At 39.0% G+C, this 25,630-nt stretch overlaps 1 protein-coding gene across 1 annotated transcript in view; it reads left to right on the forward strand.

Moving 5' to 3' along the window:
• CNTNAP2 (contactin associated protein 2) overlaps positions 1-25,630 on the forward strand; it is a 1,969,961-nt gene that overhangs the window by 1,585,680 nt on the left and 358,651 nt on the right. Inside the window, exon 15 of the mRNA XM_060633381.3 lies at positions 23,844-23,971. Within this exon, the coding sequence (XP_060489364.1) occupies positions 23,844-23,971 (128 nt within the window). The remainder of the gene's footprint in view (positions 1-23,843; positions 23,972-25,630) is intronic.

Genomic DNA, 25,630 nt, shown 5'->3' on the forward strand with positions numbered 1-25,630 from the left:
TCTCTTCAGATTTCTCCCAAATCGGGATGGAATTGGCAGCACAGACTCAAGTGAAATCTTGCAATTAGTCTAAGAAGGTCATTAGGAGAGCCAGATTGTTCTCTGCCTCCAAATTGAGGCATGTGCAGGCCTCCCTTCTTGTGTTGAGGTGAAATGCTCACCCCGCCCACCCCACCTGCACCCTGCCACATTCATATGCTGAATCTCAACCCCCATACCTCAGAACCTGACTGCATTTGGAGATAGAGTCTGTCAAGAGACCTTTTAGTTAAAATGATGTCATGGCGGGGGGTTGGGGGTCCTAATACAATCTGACTGGTATTCTTGTAAGAAGAGGACGTTTGGGGCACAGAGGAAAGACCATGTGAGGGCACAAAGAAAAGGCGTCCATCGGCCAGTCAAAAGAGGCCTCAGAAGAAACCAAATCTACTGAAACTTTGATCTTGGACTTCCAGCCTCCAGAATTGTGATAAATTTCTGTTGTGCAAGCCACCCCGTCTGTGACATTTTCTTATGGCCACCCTGGGACACCAGTACACTTCCTTTTACTCGGATTCTGAAATGACCAGGGATCACTGGGCTGTCATGTGCAATTCTAGTTTGTCTGGATTTTTTCATCTGTGTCAAAAATCAGATTCCTTTTAAAAAGACAGAATGTATTTACTTGTTTGAAGAATCAAAAGTTATACAAACAAATACAGTGAAAGCTTTTCTTTCATCCCCAACCTCTATCGGTCTCATAGTATCTGTTGCTAATTTATTTTTGTAGAGCCTTTCTGTTATATATAAGACATCAAGGAAAGTACCCAAGATCAAGCCTGCGTTACTCAGTGATTTATCCCAAAGCGGTTAGTCATGTAACCATCATGCAGGTGAAAAAACAAAATGGAACGTTACCAGCTGGCCTGAAAGGAATCTTCATGTTCCCTCTGAATCCCTATGGCTCCATCCTTGCAAAAGTATCCACTATCCTGACTTCTAACATTATAAATTTGGTGTGCAACTTTCTTTAGTTTATATATATGGAATCCTGCCTGGATTGTGTGCCTAGATTGATTTTGCTCAGTCCTAAGTCTGTCAGGTTCATCCATGTTGTTGTACATAGTTCTAGTTGATTTCATTGTTACGGTGTTCCATGGTGTAAATATGCCACAGTTTATTTATTTTTTAACATTTATCCATTTTTGAGAGACAGAGACAGAGTGCGAGCAGGGGAGGGGCAGAGAGAGAGGGAGACACAGAATCCAAAGCAGGCTCCAGGCTGCTGTCAGCACGGAGCCTGACGCGGGGCTTGAACCCATGAACTCAGATCATGACCTGAACCCCAGCCGGGCGCTTAACCAACTGAACCACCCAGGCTTCCCTGAATATGCCACAGTTTAAATTGTTGATGGATGCTGGCTTGTTTCCAATTTTGAGCTGGTCAAGTAATGCCATGAACATTCTTGTTCATATCTCTAGGTGCACATGAGCATGTTTTTTTGTTGTTGTTATATCTATTCTATTCTAAGAGTAGAATTGCTGGATCAAAGACTACGTGAATCTTCAGCTTTTGTAGATAATGGCAAAGACTTTTTTAAAGCAATTTTACCAATTCACATGTCTGTCAGAGTGTTTTAAAGTTCATTGTTCCAAGTACTCACCAACACTGGGTAATGTCATTTTTTTTTTTAATATTTTCAGCTATTCTGGTACTTGTGTGATGGTTGGGATTTCAACATACGAATTGGGGGGAACACAAACATTCAGTCTATAGCAGTGTCTGTCGGGTTGAATGGAAGAAGTTTTTTTCTACCTGAAAATCATGAAGTTTTTCTCCTTGGTTATTTCCTAGGAGTGTTATTTTGTATTTCATTTTTAAATTTACATTTCACCTGGAATTGATTTTTGTCCATGGTATAAGACCGTGATGAAACTTCATTTCCTTTCCCTCATTTCCTAGCACCATTTATTGGCAAGTCTTTCCTTTTCTTGCAACATTTTTCTGCCATGTGTATCGTAAGTCAGGGGTTCATAAAAAGTGGGTGTGTTTCTAGATGCCCTGTTTTATGTGATTCCGTCGTTCTAATTTTCTTTCTATCCTGGAACAATATTACTAATGTAGCTTTTCAAGTTTTGATAACCAGTGGAATTAGTCATCCCTCCTCTTCCTTCTTCCTCAGTCGTGTCTACAGATTTATATACCACCTGAGACATGTAATGGTTTAAACACATACCGATCCCTCCTCCTCTTGGTGAAATGATGTGAAGTTAATTCGCTAGCTCCAGTCTCTTGGAAATCTGAGAAAGGTAGAAGGTCAGCTATGTTTCCAGGCACGTCGCACATGCTAAAAATGATCCTGATTGCTAAGCTGTATCTGGTTTGGAAAGACTGTGAGTAAAATACACAATTATGGGGCGTCCTTGAATCTGTGCCATTCTTCTAACTGCACACATCCCTTGTCAGACCCATAGGAGCTATGTCCGTGGGACTTCATATGGAACCATAAAAGACTCCAAATAGCAAAAACAATCCTGAGAAAGAAGATGATCAAAGAAAAAAAAGAAAGAAGTGAAATGGTCTCACATACACACGCACATGCGCGGGACACACACACACACACACACACACAAATGAGGTTCCCAGATCATTGTCCAAAATTGCAATGATGATTACAATTTTAGTTACCTAGGAAATTAAGCATTTTACAATTCTAAAATTATCAACAGAGTTGATGTACCCAAATCACAGTTTAAAATGCTGTCAATACTGTGTTGTATCTATATTAAAAAGAAAAAAATTTAATATATACTAGAGGTATAAAGAAGTAATATTTATAAATGCTTTGCTTTTGAGCAAAGATTTTTGCCTTTCTGGATAATGATTAATTTGAATTTGGTTATCTACAAGCTCATTACCGTGTCACAAATGTGTTGTGTCCCTTACCCAATGTACCTAATTGATTATAATGATCACCAAAAAATTAGATACTTGTGTAAATATTAGACAGCAAGTATTGCTTAATCCGGGAGTACAAATTACTTTCTCTGTAGAGGCTAGTTTGATTTTATTTTTGTATTTATTTAAATGTCGGGAGGGGAGGAGTGGTATCAGAATCACTCTGATCTGAAATCTGAGATTTCAAATATTTCACACCTACTCAAAAATCTTTAAGAATGTCAGTCTTCGCCAAGCTCCCCAGGTGATTATGATGCATCTGTTTCCTTTTGATTAAGAAAAACTAAGAGATGGATGTATACATTGATTTCATATGGGTGTATACATCGACTTTACAGTGGGTTCTTTTTTCTTCATGGGAGTGGAATCCCTTCTATGGGTTGATCCATGAACCTAGAACCAAATATCTTTCCAGATTATTACAGGTATTAGACATTGCATAATTTTGTAAAAATATTATCACACAAATTCCAACATGTTATGAACTAAGTTGTACTACCATAACTAAAGCTTGGTTGTCTACAGAAGTCAAGTATATATTTTAAGTAAGTAGAGACCATGGAATTGCTGGTCTTGTCTGCTGGCCAAATTAACTCCTAACCCATCAGTTGGCCTTCTCTTCCCTAATCTTGTGCATATGAATCACCTGGGACTATTGCTAAATGTAGATTCTTTCGAGTAGGTTCGGGGTAGAGCCCACGAATCTGCATTTCTAACAAGCTTTCAGATGATGCTGTCCCAACAGGTCTAAGCACCACACTGAACATAGATACACAAAGACCCTACTTTCTGTTATTTGTTTACTTACTTAACTGGATTCTGAAAACCCACGTGGAAATCAGGTGTCCAAAAACTTTCCATTCCTCCCTTTGGCCATTAGAGCTTTTGCTTCTCTATCCCACCTCATTTTCATAATAATATAACAAATTGCATTCCTCTAGTTCCATCCAAATTAGCAGTCTTGGAAACTTCAGCCACACTTAGATTCTGTTCAGTTGCTTCGGAGTTCCCAGCATCGGCTCAAGCGTGATGGCAGACTGGCTTTTCCACCTGCCTTATAGCATCTGCCAGCACCCTCCTCCCCTGTCCCACCCCCTGCTTGTGTGTCTGGGGCACTTTCCTTGGACAAGTGTGGGGCGTCCAGTGCATTGACCCCTGGGCCCGGTTCCACCCCCTACCATCACTTCAGGTGAATAAAGTCACTCAACTGGGTTTTTCATTGCATTCTTCATAGTGGTGACTTGAAACCATTTGAGAGTCACCTCATTCTATTCAAAAATCACTCATTTCGCCAAGGCTGGTCCACTCTCTAGTGTCAAGCTTAGCCCTCCAGTTCTCTTCCTCCTTTAGGCTCAGGAGACTTCATGCAAATACCACTTTGACAAGCCACCCGTTAGCCCACTCTTCCCACAACAAGCTCCCGGGAGCCCCGGAAACGTGCTGTGATTACAGTGTAGGCTCTTACTTGGATCCTCACAGATTCTATAATGTAGTGTTCCTGCTTGGGTAAGAGAAAATAATAACCAGTGTTTACTGAGGGCTGGGAGAAGCAGACGAACGACCTGATGGAATTCATTTGTCAGCATGCGTAACCGATGAATGAGTAGGACAAGTCTGGGTTATAGGAAGGAGCTTTCTGCCACCACTGGCAAAATCCGAAGCAGCACGTGGCAAAGAATCCCGATGCATGGTGATAGGATTAACCAGTGAGATGGGTCTGGCTTCCAGGAATGGTATTATTAAAGGTTCAGCTATGTTCTATGAAAACACCTAACTTCGGATTGCCAGAAATTAGCCTGCTGAATATGAGAATATTCCAGACAGACAAGGGAAATGATTGTGTAATAGTGAAGCTAACATGAAGTGTTTGACCAGCACCAACTAGAATATCATTTCCCATCCCAAGTAAATTAAAAAACAGGACGAGCCCATTCATCCTGAGGTCAGAAGAAAGGAGCTCGTGGTAGTTAGGTTCTCCCCCTGTGGCGCCCAGGGGCTCTCTCTCTGTCCAAGATGCTATATCCAAGTACATTAGACTCTCTCTTTCTTATTTTTGGAGCCCTAGAAATAAGCCTTTTGCTATTTGCCTGTAAATCATGGTTACAACTAGAAGCCTATATCAGGGTAAGTCTTGAGTACAATACAAAACATAGTTGGTCAGACTAAGAACACAAATTATATGCAGGGAGGTCATTGTACCTAGATTACCGAAGTCCAATACATCCCCTTTTTGTAAAAAGCCTTCTGAGTCAAGTGTCTTTTGATTCCATATACTTCTGTCTCCTCAGATCTAACCTATTCATACCAGAGATACTCTACCCAGCTCCTTGAGAAGTCTGCCTTTTCTTTCTACCAGTTCATTTATATTGCCTGTACTACACTTCTCTTTCCTGTCTGCCTCAGCATTGTCTCTTTTTATCCCTGGAATATATTGAGAAGATCCATTTCTCTCTCTCTCTCATTCTCTCTCTCTCTCTCTCTCTCTCTCTCTCCCTCTCTCCCTCCCTCCCTCCCTCCCTCCCTCCCTCCCTCCCTCCCTCCTGCCTCCTTCTAAGTGGGTGTGCTTCCTTTTGATCTATTTTACTTTCTGGACCAAGGACATTTGATATTCCCTGGAGAAGTCAGAGGGGCACCTCTCGTATGCCCCTTTGAGATGAGCTAGTGTGGTCACTTAACAGATACCCAGAGCATCGGTGCACAAGATGATGAAAGGTATACGTGGAGAAGAGAGCGCCCCACCTGATGCCACCGGTTGGCATATTAAACATTGGGATCTGTGAACTGTGCCCGGTGTCTGCCTTCTCACAGGGTCACTGTATCCAGGAATGGCATTATTAGTAATGTGTTCTACAGCCTTCCAATAAAAGATATTAAATAACGGGAGAACTTTCCTATTAGGTAATAGTAGAATATTTACTTTCACATGCACTTGCTTTGGCCAGCTTGAACAAATTAGTTATTCCCAGTAGACAATTCTCATTCGTAATTCTGTAATAAAAGATTCTAGATATTGTGCATTTTAGTCCCTGGCATGATAATTTTTATTTCAGAATCTCACTAATCGAATATTCATTATCTAATTATAATTAAAATGCACAATTCCCTAAAGAATTCTTATAACTATTTAAATGAATAGGGACTTAATTAAAAGAATTAAATTAGGGGATTGAAATTATTCAAAGGGGGTAAACTTTATTCTTCAAGAACTGTAGAACTGGAACACTAAGAAAGAAAAAAATAGGGGAAGGCAACACAAAATTAGTAAAAAGAAGCAAAACAGAGTCCTTATGTGCTCTGAGGGAGGACTGTCATATTAACGTAATTGTCTTTAGTTATGGAAAAAACAAGGAAGACGCGAGCAGCTTAGTAAGCCATGCGCTTCTTCAGGACTGCAGCTATGGCTGATGTGGTACGATTAATTTTTGCCTTCCCCACCAGACCAGTGGTAGAGCCTAGAAGCTAGTGGACTCTCAATTACTATTTGTTGAATGAATAAGGAAGCAAATTCTGCCTCAGAATTTTAACAAGTTAGCTGGTGAGTCATTTTTCAAGTCAGCTTGTGGATACAGTGTTTCAAGGAGTTCATAGTTGAATCTAGTTAGAGTGTGTGCCCTGGGGTTAGAGTGTTTGTTGATCTGCTCTGGGCGTTCAGTTTAAGGCCCATGAAGCCATGCTGGAGGCAGCCAGTCTCACAGGTAGAGCTAGAAGCTGGTTAAGTTGTCCCTTTGTGTCATGAACTCTTTCCTGCTATAGACAGAGATCATCTGTCATGACCTGGGAGAAAGCATGAACGTAAGACAGAATTAGCCTTCTTCATACACATGTTGAGTTTGTGTTCTAGTCATACTAAAAATTAAAAATGAAATGACTTTGGGACACCTGGGTGGCTCAGTCGATTAAGCATCCGACTTCGACTCAGGTCATGATCTCAAGGCTTGTGAGTTCAAGCCCTGCGTCAGGCTCTGTGCTGACAGCTCAGAACCTAGAGCTTGCTTTGGATTCTGTGTCTCCCTCTCTCTGCCCCTCCCCACTCACACTCTGTCTCTCTGTCTCTCTCAAAAATGAATAAGTATTAACAAAAAAAAATTTTTTTAAAGGAAATGATTTTGAGTCATTTTTTGGATAGTGGTATAAAGGGAAGTGATTTTAATAATAGTTAATATCAACTGAACCATATAAAGCTGCTATTTTTGTATGTCCAACACAGTTGAGTTCCACATAGTTTAACCTAATATTTATTGAATGCTTTCTTTGTGGTAGGCGCAGTGCTATGTAATTGTATGTTAACTGATTTAAATTTCACCCACCCAGAAAAATTTTAACAGATGAGGAAACTGAGACTTAGGTTAGGTAACTTGCCCAACATGGAAGGAAGACTCTCTTTTCTTAAGCAGAATACCATCCTGCCCAGGAAAAGTATGGATGTTGTAAACGATGCTATCAAAATCTTGCATTCTGATCACTTGAGTACATCAACAGAATGTGACAGCGAAATATACCATGGTTAATTCACAATGCAAATTATCTGCTTTTTAAAAGTTGAAATTTGCTTATAGTACAGATATGATTGTCACTGCACTATCAAGATCAAGTTCTGCGGCTGCAAAAAGGAGTAAGACATAGTCTTTATTCAAGGAAAGGATGTCACATTGAAGTAAAAAGGACGAAGAATTATAAAACCTACTATATCATTAGAGTGATATTTTTGTTGGCCCCATATTCTAATCCAAAAATGAAGATCTATAGTGCTATGGAGATGAAGAGGGAAAAAAATTAATCCAGGAAAGTCCCAGAAAACTCCTAATCTATGTCAATCAGAACTATTTTGTCCACATAAATTGATTACGAAAGTCCAAAGGAGGAAGCAATGAAATCAGTTTGGAAGGACCAGGGAAAGTTTCACAGAAGAGATGACAACTGGAAAAGGCTTAAAAATGAGTGGAATTTTAACAGGCAGATAAAATGGGAAGGACATTCCAAAAAAGGGAACGTGTTCAGAGGAAAGTGTGAAAGTCAACAAAATTGAATAATAATAAATAGATCAGGTGACAAAGAGGCAAGGAGTCCTCAGAGCTTGTGGAATACTGGAACGGGCTCACACTGGAAAGAGACCAGGCTTGGGAACGAACTTGAACTTTGTCCTAGAAAGCAATAATGAACCACCAATGCTTTCCCCCTCTTGAGCTATAACTTTCGTAGTGTGAAGTGTGTAGATCTGAAACATACAGCTCAGTTATTTTTATGTATTGTTATACTCATGAAACTATTGCCCAGATCGAGATACAGCACATAGCTCCCTAGCTCCCTTGTACCCTCTCCTAGACAATCCCCACACGTTTTACTGTTCTGACTTCTGTTACTGCAGGTTATTTTTGAATGTTCTTGGCTGTCTTATAAATGGAATCATTCAGCGTGTGCTCTTTGGTGTTTGACTTTTTTACTTTTTTTCTCAATGTTTTGTTTTTGAGATGTACTATTTTGTTTTGGTTTTCTGGTGGGGGGGGGTAGCTATGGGTCATTTTATTTAATTGCTGTGTGTATTTCATTCCATTATGTAATACATCAAAACTTGTATCTGGATATCTGGGTTGAGTAGCTTCCCTTTTTTTTTTTTTTCCCATGGAAGGAAAATTAATTTAATGGGCTCTATCATAGAAGTCCCAGAGTTGTCCTGTACTAGTTGGTTAAGACATACGTATCTTTGTATCACGGGAACAAGTAACACAGTAGCAGATGCACCACCAACAACGAAGATGTTAAGTACTCAACGATATTCTGTCCTTGTCTGTCTCTTCATCTCATTTGTTAAGCTCTGCAAATGTCTACCACTAAAGCGGCATTTGAAAAGCCGTAGAAAGACAGAAACCACGCTTCATGGAAATGGTACAGTGCACAACATTATTTCTCATACGGGTGCTGGGAAAAAAGTCCCTTTTCCAGGATGCTGGGTTAAAGTTAAATGTGTTTAACTCAATGTAGAGATCGTCATAGTCTTTGTTAGACTCGTTGGCGTTTTGAAGAGTTAAATATAAAATATCCATAGCGTTTCCCACACTTGGAAGCTCAAACAAGTTTTTCCCCCCAGAAAACTTACTACCCTCTCCCAGAATCAATGCTTCCCAAAACTCAACATAAAAAGTTATATATAACTGTATGGACTTCATTGTGAATTGTGTCACCTCCCACCAAAAGTCATGTTAAAGTCCTAACCCCCACTGTGACTATTCTTTGGAGACAGGGCCTTTATGGGGATAATGAAGCTTAAATGAGGTCCTATTGGTGCAGCCCTAGTCCGTTAGGGTGGGTGTCCTTGTAAGAAGAGGAAGAGACACAGACCTAGCTCCCTCTCTGGGTGTGCCCATAGGAAAGGCCGTGTGGGGACATAGTGAAATGGTGGCTGTCTGCGAGCCAAAGAGGGACGCCTCACCAGACGACCCTCCTGGCACTTTGATCTAGACTTCCGGCCTCCAAAACTGTGGGGAAATAAATGCCTGTTGTTGAAGCCCCCCAGTCTGTGATTCCTTGTTGTGGCAGTTCAAGAAAACCAATACAACAACCTCTAAGTCAAGGAAGAAGAAGAGCTCACAGTGTCAGGCATCTCCAGGAAATGAATGACTAAATCCTCCCAGCCTCGGTCTGTATCCCTTCCCTGTTTCATTTCCAGATTTGCAGATTATTTGCAAATGAAACATTCTGCCCTGTCCAAAGTGTAGGGCAACTTCCCCCGCTGGATCCTCACAAGAACAAAATGGATTCACACAAACAAGACACTCACACCTTTTCTCCTCTCCATAAAACTGCTGCTAAATTGAGTTTTGCATTGTTTAAGATTGGCATAGTCCTGGAACTTCAGACCACTCACTCCTCTCTTTGATGGTGTTTGCTATCCCTCAGTTAATAGCTATGGACATTTATTGCCTTTCTTCTAAAGGGAAGATTTATATGCCTCTTAATTTGTGTAAGTTGGACTGCATCATAAATGGTTCACCCTCTAAATTACAAAGTAAGCTTGCCAATAGAGGTGACCTTCTTTATTAAAATCTAATTAGCTGAAGTTGTAGGACGTCCCTGAGAGGGTTAACCGAATTTCTGTTTTTCTCCAAGCCCAATAAACATCAAAGACCTAGCTGGCTAGAGTTAACCACAGAGCTCAGAACCTCACTGTGAAATTATCTAATTAGTGCTTCCTTCAGCCATTTTTTCCACAGGTTCAGTCCCAAGAATCATTTCCCAAAATATCCTGGCTAGCGTATTTCAGAGGCCAGGTATATCTCACTTGATCAGTTATGAGTTGAGGAAAGAGACCCAGGTGTGCTTTGCTTACAGGATCTGAATAAGAGGATGCTGAACTGGTTGTTTATATTTCCCCAGCAATGGTCAGAATGTCCTAATTGTATGCCACTTTAAGTCATTTTGTGGACAAAGTCATATACTATCTACATGCTATTTGTATACATGCATAAGACATTCATGAGTTTTGCTTCCAAGCTTGGATAATAATGTGGGCAAATTGATTATAGACATATGCGATAAGCCATAATTAATTGATTCAGCTCCCAGTCTATACACAAAAATCTCAAACTCTTCAAGCCTTTATCCTGTCACTTCTTCCATTTGTCATTTCTTGTCTCAACTTTAAAACAAGTTTACGATTACGGGCGCCTGGGTGGCTTAGTTGGTTAAGTGTCCAACTTTGGCTCAGGTCATGATCTCATGGTCTGTGGGTTCAAGCCCCACGTCGGGCTCTGTGCTGACAGCTCAGATCCTGGAGACTTCTTCAGATTCTGTGTCTTCATCTTTCTCTGCCCTTCCCCTGCTCGCTCACTCAGTCTCTCTCTCTCCCAAAAATAAATAAACAATAAATTAAAAAAAAAAAAAACAAGTTTAGAGTTGGTCTCTCCTTTCTCATTTCCCACTTGGTGACCAATCATTGACATTTTTCCCCATTACTCTACTGAAAGTCTTTGAGATACGTCCAATGATCTCCATATTGATATACACAATCCACGTTTTTAAAACTAGACATTTTTGGTAATGTTTAATGTCATCAACTGCTTTTTCTATCCCTGAAGTTCTATATTCCCTTGCTTACTTTACACATAATTCTTTTGGCTCCCTCCTGAATTTTAGGTCATTTATTTTCAATTTCCTTGGGTCGTCCTTCCTCCTTCATGCTGGATATTGATCGCATTCTTAAGCCCCTTCCTGTGGCTGCCTTCTGCCTCACATTAGTCGCAGTTACTGAGAGTTGTTTGGGAATTTTCTTTTTATGTGGGCCATCTCATCCTAAGGAGTAAATGTTTCTCATTACTGTAGCTGAGGCCTTTCTCACATGTTTACATTTCACAGCATCTTCAAGATATTGATAACATAAAAAAATGCATTGATCACCTTAAGGGCCCCCCAGAGTTCAGAGACAGGTAAAGGAAATGTCTTCCACCTTCAAACAGTCTTTGGTGTTCACTAGGGGAACAAAATGACCTGCTGAGATGAAGTGGGAATGACAAGGTGTGTCAAACATGATGTGATGTTTGCAGAGAAAAGATTGTGGTAGAATCAATACGAGAGTCATTTCTATGGATTTGTGTTACTTGGAGGGGGCTTTAGAAATAGCAACAGGAAGAAAAAAGCAGTGCTTCTTAGTTAAAAAAAAAAAGAATGCTTATATCATTGAAAAACAATACCTTTTAAAAAGGATGGGAAAATCCATAAAATAAAAATTCAGGGTATTTTGAACTTTCTTCTGAGGCCAGAATCATCAGAACTAATGCTCTTTTGCAAAGATCAACCTACTTAAGTAAAAATTTAGGGAGTAGAGAGTCTGGTTATTATTTTTCATGAATGTGAAGATGTGTGGGAACAGTGAAAGAATACTTTACACACATAGTAAGATGAAACTCTGATGTTATAAAAATTAGCCAGATTTAGAACTTTTTTCATACCCAAAGAAGAGATCAGAAATTAGGTTTCTTCTGTTGTCTTGGATATTCAGCACTGGCTCTAAGGCTGTGAACTAGGCTAAGGAGACCCCCACATTCTAGCTCTGGGTGCAACTCTACCGACATTACCCAATTCAGGTGACATAAGAGAAGCTTGAAAATTCCTGGAGAAGTCCACGGGGCCAGTGGGAAGGATTTATTTGCAGAGTTCTTAGCATATTCTATCTGCCCCTAACCATCACACCATTATAAGAGTGGGAAGGGGGGCCTTGAGGGTCATGAATCAGAGAGCTTGCCCTGTGTCTGGTGGAGTTAAAAACGATGACATCAATTCACATCAGCCTGGAGGACCCGCTGCCTGACTTTAAGGGGAGCGGACACGGCCATGTTGTCAGTAGCTTCCCCTTTCAGAGTTCCCAGTGCATTGTGGGCCAGAGAACCTAAGGGATGAAGCCAGCCATGCAAAATCTTGAAAGGAACCCACCCCAGGGCCGTTGAGCAGAGAGAGAGACTACAGCTGATCACACAGAAGCAGAGGGGGACATCAGTGATTCAATACAAGTGCCATTCTGATTTGTACATTTGTCTATTAGTTACAAATAAACTTCAGGAACACTGAGGGAACCCAGAGTATTCACCCTGAGTTTTAAAGATCTGTGAGGCTTGTACAAGTGAAGTCTTTCCCACTGACTATTTTTGAGATGCCAAGAGTTGACCATTAACTGCTGGAGATGGAAATACATGGAAATGTAAGTGGATTACACATGAAGCACCCCCTCCTTTCTAATTATATAATCATTATACAATGTTAGGCACAGTTTTCAAAAACACAAGGAACCCTTGCTTAAGGGAAATATGAGTGTAGGTAGACAAAGTAAACAGTCCAACTAGTTCCTGATCTGGTGAGATAATTTTCCTATGTGATAAAAACATAGATCTGCATTTCATTTATAGAAAAACAATTGAAATTATTCTTAGCAGAATTTGAGAAACATAAACATGTAAACATACACACAAGTAAAAATATAAACGTACATTAAATTCTGGAATGGTGGAGATTGATTGCTTTTTCCTGGTGCAGTCACTGATTAGTTAAATAGCTTAGACCAGGCATGATTGTATTCTACATCTGTTACCTCATCTGAAAAATAAGATTGATGACTAGAGCTCCCAAAACATAGGCTGGATACTATTATTGATAGTTTCTGGGGAAACTACATAGAACCACAAAGTCCTACCCTCAAAGGCTATGAATGACCTCACTCCTTGAAAAACAGACCCAACATTTATTACGTTTTATGTCACACATTTAAGTTAGCCAAACTCATCCAAACGAGTATTACCTGTTGTTCTAGAATTATAAAACAAGCAAGCAAATGTTAAGTAGTATCAGATAACTACAGAGGAGGAACAAAATATTTCCTCTACTTATCATAGGTTGTCCAGTTGGGGTCTTGTAAATGACACTGTCCAGAGACAGATTAGCAAGAGAAAAACAAAGAGAAGTTTAGTAACATGTGCATGATGCATATTCACATGGGACCACCCAACAATGAATAACCCAAAAAGATGGCTAGAACTTGTATACCATCTTAAGCCAAAGGACAAGGGCATTTTGACTACTGGGTGGGAGGCAAGTCATGAAAAGGGAGCAGGGAAGTATGGTATAAGCAAGAGTTGTTTAGCGAGATTTATTCTGCAGGTTCTTCTCCATAGAAAAGAATTTTTGAGAGTCCTTATTTTAGGTATGGGAGAGGGAGACCTCTCTGCAAATGGAAATTTATTTTCCAAAAGGAAAACTTCTGCCTTTTTTAGACAGAAGTTCCTGTTTTTACTAATCTCAGTGGTCTTAAATTCAAAATAATCTATATGCCAAAGGGCCATATTTTGGAGTTGCATGTTCCGATACCTTTCAGAACCAAGATATCATAACCTATCTTTATAAAGAAACAACAGCTCGGATAAATTTAGCAGCTTGCTCTCTATATAGAAGAGTTGAATTAGTACTACCGTCTTTAAGATCTCATTCTTTCCACTATATTAATTACATATGAGTCTTTGAATTGAATACTACTTTCTAAAGAAAACACAAAGCGTCATTTAGAGGAAAGGAATAATAAAAGTGTTTCTTTCAAGAGCATTCCAGGCACTCCCATTATGAGAAGCGTTTTCTTTCTCATCTTTCACCATTGATAGTAAGCACATACTAATTACTACTTAAGGATTGTGCCTAGCTACCTTCTACTCATGTATTTATTCAATCATAAAACATATGGAGTGAGCTACTTTGGGGTGCCTACTAGTATTTGGTTTATAAAGTTGCAGGAGACCGTATATATGGCCTCCAGGAACTTGCATTCCAGAAGGAAAATTAAAGAAGAACATTTTGCGTAGAATCCTGAAATGGTTACTAAGGGTTTTCTTAGAGATTTGAAACTAAAGAGATAATTGTCTTGCATTTATAAAAGGCCTAAGCTATTCCCCCTGAAAAGGAGTAATTGAATCTGTAATTACTTTCATTTCATAGGGGACATAGACATGGATTCTAAAGATCTAATTGTGATGGTTGTTTTCTTAATTACTCTAATTGCTTTGTAGAGAACACTACCTTTCATCCATTGAGGAAACTCGATAGTCAATAGTGACTGAGGACACCATTAGAAGTATTTTAAAAGTTCTACTTTACTGTGTATCAGACTGTTCTTTTGTTTATTTCAGCTTCTGATGATCCAACCATGCTGAGATAGCCCCCACGTGTTCTACGAACAAAGGCATTGACTTCTGGCCATGATTTTTGTAAATGAGCATAAAGGAACTGGCAGGCCTGCTCCATGCTGACAGTGGGGCTGCCCTTCTAAGAACATGCATTCACCTCCACATAATCACTTCAATTCCTTCCTCTCTCCAGTCCAGTCTCCACGATTCATAGAGATCTGGTTTCTGGGAACGGCCCTTTGTATCATTTGGGCATGGCTTCTATTAAAAATGGATAGAAACAATCATTTGTTACATTATTCCTGAAAGCAGGTTTTAATAGGGGCCAGGACAGAGGAAGAATGAGAGCATTAATTTCCTCTTGAGGGAAAGGCAGTGGGGTGCATCCCCAGGCAGAGAAGATGTCCAAAGATGGAGTTGATGACAAAAAGGAAAGACAAAGAATAAACATTCTCATTTAACTTCAAAAAGATGTTCTAACTAGAACTGGCCTTGACTTAAGTTTATAGGTTTCCCATATTTCTTATGTACAATAGGTATGAACTAGTAAACAGTTAGGTAGCATTTGTAATTATACCCTGAAGAAGCATCTCATTCCTGGGTAGAATCGCTTGGTATATTGGATGTGTTCTGAATAGTTATTTGGGAATCAAAATGTGTCAGGTTCAACTGTATGTATCTCCCTATTTCCTTGCACTTCCAAAGTCACAAGGATTAAATGAGAACATCCATGGGAAAACACCTAAATAATTTAAAACTATACAACTGTAATTTATGTATGTGCTTTTTGATCAAGAGATGGAAAGAATAAGAATGCAAAGATTTTTTCATAAAAATGACTACTCCTGGATCTAACACTTTTAGTGGAACTTATTCATAGAGTATTAGCTTTCCAGGAAAACTCGGGAAAATTCTTACAGAGTTTTACCTTTTGACCTACTCTTTTTCTGAATACTTACTATGAAAAAGGTAACATGTCTGGGGATAGCTATTAGGAGGCAGAAAGGATAGAAAGATACAAAGACACGTAGAAAATATGAACAGTTTAGAAACAGTTCTTGAGATGAAGATATGCTAAATGCACCGGCATTTATAGGATATCGCAATTGCAAATGGTGCCAGCTGAACAGAACGTTATCATTAGGCACGTGCTGGAAAACCAAGGATGTTTGGTTTTGTGATGAATGAAGTGCAGTTCCTATTTTAAAGATCATTTGGCAAAGTGACGGGCATCTCAGGCTGGGGTAAATTCTGAAGAAGGACTGAAGATGAGGCTCAAACATGGGTAGAATGTTCTGTGCCATTTTAATCTCAACTGTTAAAGAGTGCTAGTGAAAGTCAAGGGTGAGTACAAAACAGACTGGATGTTCTGGGAAGGGGTGTCCTGAGATCCTATTTAGGAAGCAAGGTTAGTGGAATATGTCAGTGTTGATACAGGGTGAGGCCCCTAAAAGAAGGAGTCGATTCTGTAGCTCCAGGTACAGAGTCACAAAACCAGGATTATACCATTTCCTAATTCCATGGACCAGAGCTCTTCCGGTGAGATGCGTAGAAAGGAAATGTCTTCCCCATTGAAAGCTGGGATTCACATCGATCATCTTTTTTTTAATGACTATTGAAATATAATTTGTATACCCTAAGATTTAATCATTTTAATTATGTAATTCAAGGAATTTTAGTAAGTTCACAGAGCTGTGCAAAAAATCACCTCAGTCCAGATTTAGGACATTTTCATGACCCCTAGAAGATTTCTGTTTTCCTTGTTTCATACTCATCCCGATAAAGACACTAATGTAGTTTCTGTCTCTGTAGATTGGCCTTCTCTGGACAATTTGTATAAATTAAGTTATAGAATATATGGTATGTTGTATCTGGCTTATTGAACTTAGTATGATGTTTTTGAGGTTTATTCATTTTGTGCATTTCATTTCTTTTATTGCTGAATAATGTTCCATTGGATGGATATACAACACTTTGTTTATCCATTCACTGTTTGATGGACATTTGGGTTGTTTTCACTTTGAGGCCATTGTGACTAAAGCTGCTATGAACGTCTACCCGAAAGTCCTTGTGTGGTTGTGTGCTTTCATTTCTCTTGCATGATAATAATAATTCCAGGAATGGAATTATTGAATCATATGGGAAATCTATGCTTCGCTTTTAAGAAACTACCAAACTTTTTCAAAAGCAGCTGTACAAGTTGACAACCCCACCAGCAACGTATGATGATTCCAGTGTCTTCCAATCCTCGTCAATGCTTGTTATTACCTTTTTATTTTATTATTATAGCTATTCTCGTAGGAAGAATGTGTAGTCTTCATGGCATTTCTCTAGTGATTAATAATCCTAAGCATCTTCTCATGTCTTTGTTTTTCATTTCTGCATCTCTTTTTGAGACATCCTTGTAACTAAAACTTTGACTTTCCTGGATCCTTCCCAAAATTTCTAGCTTAGATGATGCTGCGATGGAAATGCATAAAGCTCACTGACTATAATTCTGGTTGTTGTTGTTGTTGTTGCTGTTGTTTTAAGTAGACAGGTACTTCTAAAACTTAATGAAGGAGAAGTCATTCTTCTCTGCTAAAATTACAGGATAGATTCATAGTGTGGTAACTCCTGTAACATCCAGAAGAAAATCAAGCTTGCAATTGCAAAAGTTTGGGATGTCTCTTTTTCTTTAGGGTTTCCTTTTTCTTTTTCTTTTCTTTTTTTTTCCACTGAGCTAAGGGCAACACCAAATGGCCTAAAGTCTTGTTTGCTTTCTCAGCAGGATAAGAAAAGAAGACAAAGGAAGAACAGCCAACAGAGTAAGACAGAATTCCTCAGGAAAATAGCAGCCAAATAGCAGTAAGGCCAGGTTAGAGAAGCAAAATCCATAGAATCAAGTTTTACTTTAATAATGATACTGATAGAAATGTTATGCAAGAGTCTGAGTTCAGGGCCTTCTTGAAATGCATGATAGAATTTTTCTAATGTACAAGCCCAGTAACAGATGTAATTAGATTATGCTAACATGAAAAATAGTTACTGAATATCTCCCTAAATTAGATTGACCTCCATCGGTAAAGATCATAACTTTCAGTAAAGGCTCATTTTGCTCACTAAATAATTTTCATACAGGTACTAAGATAGAAGTCTTTGTGTATTGATGGGTCCCTCTCCAGATCTCAGTTTATTTTCTTTTCACCTGCATGTCTTTTTGAAAGTGGGTTGTGCTTCTTAAAACAGAATACAAGGGCGCCTGGGTGGCTCAGTCGGTTAAGCGGCCGACTTCGGCTCAGGTCATGATCTCACGGTCCGTGAGTTCAAGCCCCATGTCGGGCTCTGTGCTGACAGCTCAGAGCCTGGAGCCTGTTTCAGATTCTGTGTCTCCCTCTCTCTGACCCTCCCCCGTTCATGCTCTGTCTCTTTCTGTCTCAAAAATAAATAAACGTTAAAAAAAAAAAAACAAAAAAACAGAATACATATTCTTTTCAAGTGCACATGGGACATTCTCCAGAATAGCTCACCTATTAGGTCACAAATTAGGCCTCAACAAATACAAAAAGATTGAAATCATACCATGCACCTTTTCTGACCACAGCACCATGAAACTGGAAGAGGAAGATTTGTAAAGACCGCAAATACATGGAAGTTAAATAACATGCTACTAAACAGTGAATGGGCCAACCAGAAAAAAAAAAAAAAAAGAATTAAAAATACATGGAAACAAATGAAAATAAAACACAATGGTTCAAAACTTTTCGGATTCAGCATATGTGGTCCTAATTGGGAAGTATATAGCAATACAGACCTACATCAAGAAGCAAGAAAAATCTCCAATAAAATAACCCACACCTAAAGGATCTAGTAAAAGAACATCAAACGAAGCCTAAAGCCCGCAGAAGGAAGGAAATAATAAATACTAGAGCAGAAACAAATGATATCGAAATTATAAAAACAAACAATAGAACAGATCAATGGAACCAGGAACTGGTTCTTTGGGAAAAAAAAATTAAATTGATCAACTTCTATCCAGATTTATCCAAAAGAGAAACTACCCAAATAAATAAAATCACAAATGAGGGAGGAAAAATAACAAATGCCACAGAAATACAAATAATCATAAGAGAATATTATGGCCATATACAAAAAAAACCCACTGCTAATATTATCCTCAGTGGGGAATAACTGAGAGCTTTTCTTCATAGTCAGGAACAAGATTGGGATGTCCACTCATCACTTTTATTCACCACATAGTACTGGAAGTCCTAGCCACAGTAATCACACAACAAAAAGAAATGAAAGGAATCCAAATTAGCAAGAAGTAAAATTCTCATTATTTGCAGATGACATGATACTCTATATAGAGAACCCAAAAGACTCCATCCAGAAACTGCTAGAACCCACAAACAAATTCAGTAAAGTCTCAGGATACAAAATCAACATATAGAAATCTCTTGCACATCTATACACCAATAATGAAGCAGCAGAAAGAGAAATTAAGGAATCGATCCCATTTACAACTGCACCAAAAACAGTGAGATACCTGGGAATAAACCTAACCAAAGAAGTGAAAGACCTATACTCTGAAAACTGTAAAACACTGATGAAAGAAACTGAGGATGCCACAAAGAAATGGAAAGACATTCCATGCTCATGGGTTAGAAGAACAGATACTGTCAAAATGTCTATAACGGCCCAAACCAATCTATGTATTTAATGCAATCTTTATCAAAATAATAACCAGCATTTTTTCACAAAGCTGAAAAAAAATTTTTTTTAAAATTTGAATGGAACAACAAAAGACCCAGAATAGGCAAAGCAGTCTTAAAACAGAAAAGCAAACCTGGACACATCAAAATTTTGGACTTCAAGTTATATTACAAAACTGTAGTGATTAAAACAGTATGACACAAAATAGACACAGATCAATAGAACAGAATAGAAAACCCAGAAATAAGCCCACAACTTTATGGTCAATTAATCTTTGACAGAAGAGGCAAGAATATATAATGGGGAAAAAACAATCTATTCAACAAATGGTGTTGAGAAAACTGGACAGCTATGTGCAGAAGAATGAAACTGGACCACTTTCTTACACCATACACAAAAATAAATTCAAAATGGATTAAGAACCTAAATGTCAGACCTGAAACCATAAGAATCCTAGAGGAGAGCACAGGCAATAATCTCTTTGACATCAGCCATAGCAACCTTTCTCTAGATAGGTCTCCTGAGGCAAGAGAAACAAAAGCAAAAATAAACTTATTGAGACTTCCTCAAAATAAAAAGCTTCTGCACAGCAAGGGAAACAATCAACAAAATTAAAAGTCAACCTATGGAATAGGAGAAGATATTTGCAAATGATGTATCTGATAAAGAGTTGGTATCCACAATACATAAAGAACTTACAAAACTCAACATCCAAAAAACGAATAATCCAATTAAAAAATGGGCAAAAGATGGAGTACCTGGGTGGCTCAGTTGGTTAAGCATCCGACTTTGGCTCAGATCATGATCTCACATTTCGTGGGTGTGATCCCTGCTTCAGATTCTGTGTCTCCCTGTCTCTCTTCCCTTCCCCCACTCACGCTCGCTCTCTCTCTCTCTCTCAAAAATAAATCAATATTTAAAAAAATTTTGGGGGGCGCCTGGGTGGCTCAGTCGGTTAAGCGTCTGACTTCAGCTCAGGTCATGATCTCTCAGTCTGTGGGTTCAAGCCCCGTGTCGGGCTCTGTGCTGACAGCTCAGAGCCCGGAGCCTGTTTCAGATGCTGTGTCTCCCTCTTTCTCTGACCCTCCACTGTTCATGCTCTCTCTCTCTCTGTCTCAAAAATAAATAAACATTAAAAAAAATTTAAAAAAAAATTTTTTTAATGGGCCAAAGACGTAGGTAGACATTTTTCCAAAGAAGACATACAGGTGGCCAACAGACACATGAAAAGATGCTTAACATTACTGGTCATTAGGGAAATAGAATTCAAAACTACAATGAGATATCACCTCACACCTGTCAGAATGGCTAAAGTCAACAACACAAGACACAATAGATGTTGACAAGGGTATGGAGAAAGGGGAATCATCTTGTACTGTTGGTGGGCATGCAAACTGGTGTAGGCCACTCTGGGAAGCAGTATGGAGATTCCTCAAAAAGCTGTAAGATAAAACTATCCTACAATCCAACAATTGCACTACTAGGTGCTTACCCAAAGAAAACAAGAACACTAATTCAAAGGGATACATGTACCCTAATTTATAGTAGAATTATCTATAATAGCCAAACTATGGAAACAGCCCAAGTGGTGTCCATCAACTAATGAATGGATAAATAAGTGTATATAATGTAACTTCAAGTTATATTACAAAGCTCCATACAAAGTTATATATATATATATTAAATTAAATTAAATATATATATATAAATATATATATATTAAATTAAATTAAGTAAGTTATAGTACTTAAATTATATACTTAAATATATACTTAAATATATTACAAATTAATACTGTAAATATATTGTAAATATATACTTAAATATATTACAAATTAAATTTGTAAGTTATATTACAAAGCTCTATACAAAGTTATATATATATTAAATTAAATTAAATAAATATATATATAAATATATATATATTAAATTATATATATATTTAATTTTTTATATATTTAAATATTTATTATATATTTAATATATATTATATATATTATTTATTTATTTATATAAATATAATTCATGCCAAGTATTGATACGTGTCTCTTACATGGCTGCCTGCCATAGTGTGCAATCAAAATATTAATTATTAATAAATTTTAAATTATTTTTCACTATTAGGTTAAGTGAGTTTTATCTTAAATGTTTCTTTTCCCACCTCAGAGATATCCCTGTGTGTCTTCCCTATCCCCACACTCAACTGTGGGGACAAGTTGTGGGACAGTCCACCATGATAGTCAGTGGAGTATTTGCTCAATAAATTCCCAAAGGAAAAATGGATACTGATGGTTAAGAGCAGGAGTTGGCACACATCTTCTATAAAAGGCCAGATAATAAATATTTTAGGCTTCAAAGGCCATATGGTCTCTGTCAACTACTCAACTCTTCCATTATAGTGTGGTAGCACCATAGACCATATGTTAGAAAAAATATGGCCATATTTCAGTAAAACTTTATTTATGGACACTGAATTTTGAATTTCATGTAATTTTTCCCATGACACAAAGTATGATTCTGCTTTTGATTTTTTTTTCAACCCTTTAAAATGTAAAAATCATTCTTGGCTCATGGGCCATAAGAGAAAAGGCAACAAGATGAGTGGTTGTCAGCACTTAGCTTGCAGACTCCTGATTTAGAATCGTGTAATTCTAAGTGGTAATGAACTGTGGAGAGTATCAGCCTGAAATTTCACAGGAATACACTTCATTCCTAGTGGGTTGTCAAATTCCAGTGTATCGAAGAGTGTTTTCATTTATTGTTACTTTAATAAACACTACCTATCAAGTTTAATGGCAAACATTTTGTTCCCCCTGTAATGTGATTTTAATTGATAGAAATTCTAATAAAAGGAGTTGGGTTTGCAAAAGAGTCCATTGAGGTATTTGAGGCTAAGTCATCAGTTGATACAGAATCAGTAAGAATCACGGTGCTTTTCTGCATGATCTTAGTTCTCACTTGATAAACACATTTTTAAAAAAGAAACTTTATTTGGGGAACTCAAGGGCAATGAATAAATTAAGGGAGTATAAAATACATTTGTTTGAAGCCCACTGGCTGAATTCTGTGACTCCTTTCTGTGTTTCTGTGGGCCCTGACACATGAGGGAATGTGTGTTCACTGACATTCCAGAAGGTCAGAGAGATAAGTAACTATCCTTAACAGCATAGCATTTAAAAGACAGGCTTCCAGGGGCGCCTGGGTGGCTCAGTCGGTTGAGTGTCCGACTTCAGTTCAGGTCATGATCCCACAGTCTCTGAGTTCAAGCCCCGCATCAGGCTCTGTGCTGACAGCTCAGAGCCTGGATTCTGCTTCGGATTCTGTCTCCCTCTCTCTCTGCCCCTCCCCTGCTCATGTTCTGTCTCTCTCTGTCTCAAAAAAAAAAAAGAAAAAGAAAAAAAGACAGGCTTCCAAGTTGGTTCCCCTCAATTCCCTGAACTATTTGCTGAGAGATAGGAAAGACAAATCTTTAACATGATTATTGAACTGTCTCTCTCTCATTCTACTATCCTCCAAAAATCAGTTTTCTGTTATCAGTTGTATATACAATTTCAAAAATTGCTATTTGTATTCAGACTGTACAAGTGCAAAAAAAATCATACAAAAGGGTAAGTTTGCAGAATGACTTTATAATGATTTGTGCCCCCCACCCCCACCCCTCCGGCCCCAAATGAGGGCATTTCTCAGCCACAGCAGCACAAAAAGAGGATGAGGGGGCAGGAATTTCTTCTGAAGATGAATTCTGTGCTGCACCATAACTCACCTTGGGCCCATCCCCAAGAACCTCTCCTGGATTTCTGTATTCCTTTTCTTTTATGTAGGATGGGTACGGGGTAGAGTTGGGAGACCTGAAACAAGATAAGTATAGGGTAAGCAGGAAAACAAGTCTAAGAGAAAAACCAGACTGGGCTTGAATCTTCACTCCACACTTCATTATAGATGGAAATAGACTCTGGGTGGGCACCTACTCCATGTTGGAAACTTCTCATGGACTCAGTTGTTCAAATAAGTGAAAAAAGAGGAAGGAACGAAAGATGTCCCTTACTTAGCTGATGCACCGCAGGGAAGAAAACCTCTGAAGGAACTACTTCAAAGCAATTAAGGAGACAGAGTGTTTGTGTTTGTGTTTTTGTTTTAAGAGTTTTGTTTCCTATATTATCCAAGCGATCTGGTTGACTTCATTGCGCTCTGATTCCTGACAACAGCAAACTGCTTGTGTGCCCAGTATCTGGTGTGTGTTTTTCAAGCGGTGTGGTCGTCTACTCCCACACCGACATAGGATGCAACACGCTGGTTGTGACTCTCTGGAAATTGGGGTGTCAGTTCCGTTTTCCAGAAGGTAATGATGTCACAGTTGCTTCTGAGTAATATGCCGTGCGACCGCTTGATGGAAGAGAGAGAACAGCTCTTTAACTGTGGTTCTACTTAGTGAACCTCTGAGCATTTATTGGAAGGTGGTCAATTATTAGGCAATTTAAAGTTATCAGGAAAAACATGTTTCTAATTCAGCCTCCTCATCCTTTTCTTTTTTTTTTTTTTTTCCCCCTGTGATTCAGGAGGAAGGATGCTGGCTTCTTATCCTACAAAGATCACCTGCCAGTAAGCCAGGTGGTAGTTGGAGATACTGACCGGCAAGGCTCAGAAGCCAAACTGAGCGTGGGCCCCCTGCGCTGCCAAGGAGACAGTAAGTTTGCCCAGAAGCTGTGGCTTTTGCACTTTCTTACCAGTTTTAAACCGTGTTTCCCAGAGACGTCTGAGGGTGGCAAGAAACAGGCTTGCTCTTCTGTAACCCCTGAAGAAACATCACACGACGAAAACAGAACCAAACGGAGAGCGAGATAGACCTTAATACAGACAGGAGAGCGACAGCCGTAAAGCCTCCAGGACAGGAACCTAGATTTGGGCATACAATGTGGATATCCATCTTCCTTGTATATTCATATCTAACAAGTTTGACGACCTAAGTTTATGGTGATATAAATAGCAATGCTAATAGCATACAAGTGGCAGTCAGCAGCTGTGATTCCACCGAGTGCTGCTGTTAATGCCATTAGCGTGACTATTTATATCACCATAACTCAGCTTATGGTGATATAAATAGCATTATGGCTTAATGTATCATTGTAAACTTGGATTACGGTCATACGAAGTTTGACATTATTGCTATCACATCTCATCATCATCAGAGCTGGAGAGTCCCTTGTAAGCCCACGGTTGTTTCTGTCACTACGTCTTGCTTTCAGGATTCGGCACCACAGAGAGGCATTTGGGGCTGCTGGCTTGGACTGTGGGAGGGCAGGGAGTTCGAGCGATGATCCCGCCTAATTAAGGGCACCATTAGGATTTTATGTTGTTGGATACCCTTCAGTGTGCTTTATGTGGAGTCGGAGAGATATGGTGCCGGGCTGCCATGGGGATTCTGCAATGAACATCCTGGGTGTCGTTTCCCCTCTTCTTGTCTATGCGCGTGGTTTCGGCAAGTCCCCCGAGAGTTCTGTGCTTTTTGTGATTGTGTGCTAGGCATCAGGAGACCCCAGATTCTGCTCCTTGAATAACTGACTTTCCAGGAGACCTCAGGCAAACCCCTCCACTTTCTCGGCTCTGGTAATGAGAATATCACCCGCGTCCCAACTCCTCCTGGGGAGGCCATAAAGATTTTAGTGCCTAGATCCGGATTCCTCCTAGCAGAGCATTCTGTGCGATGGAATATTATTACCACCTCCATAAATCAAGGGAGAATTAGACCTACCCGATGTAATAAATTATTGCATCGACTCCAAGAGGTGTCCTAAGAAATGTAATGGTGCATGCTTGAATGTTTACTACTTAGTAAATGAGGGCTGTTGGCAATTAAACAAGGCAATGTTCCTGATACAAAAGAGAGACCGAGTTTATGCTGATTTGTCTCTCTTTAGTTAGTTTAAAACTGAGACTGGTCAAAGAGCTTTATCATGCATTTGTTGAACAATAATACTTTATTTGTTGAGCCAGGCTTAGGAGGACTCCGCAGTCAGAAATTTGATTTCACCTGTTTAAGAAAACGATATTGACACAAAATAATAGCATATATGCATTTTTAAAAATATTTTGAGGGATTGATGTGCGATAGGATGACTCTCAAAATAGGCAGATTCTCATGTGTTGTCCGATGAAACTCCGTTTCATTATGTCATGATTCTTCATTAATCTACAAAGGTAAAATATTTCTCGCTTACCGATGCTAATTCTGGAGCAAGCTATGAATTAAACAAAGGGCTCCCCGTGAAGTCATTGGTTAACTTGGTAAAGTTATAAAAATCCCACTTCTGCAAACTTGTTACCTTCCTTACACAGAGGATTTCAG

The sequence above is a fragment of the Panthera onca genome, chromosome A2 (assembly GCF_046562875.1).
Source record: "Panthera onca isolate mPanOnc1 chromosome A2, mPanOnc1 haplotype 2, whole genome shotgun sequence".
Classification (NCBI taxonomy): domain Eukaryota; kingdom Metazoa; phylum Chordata; class Mammalia; order Carnivora; family Felidae; genus Panthera; species Panthera onca.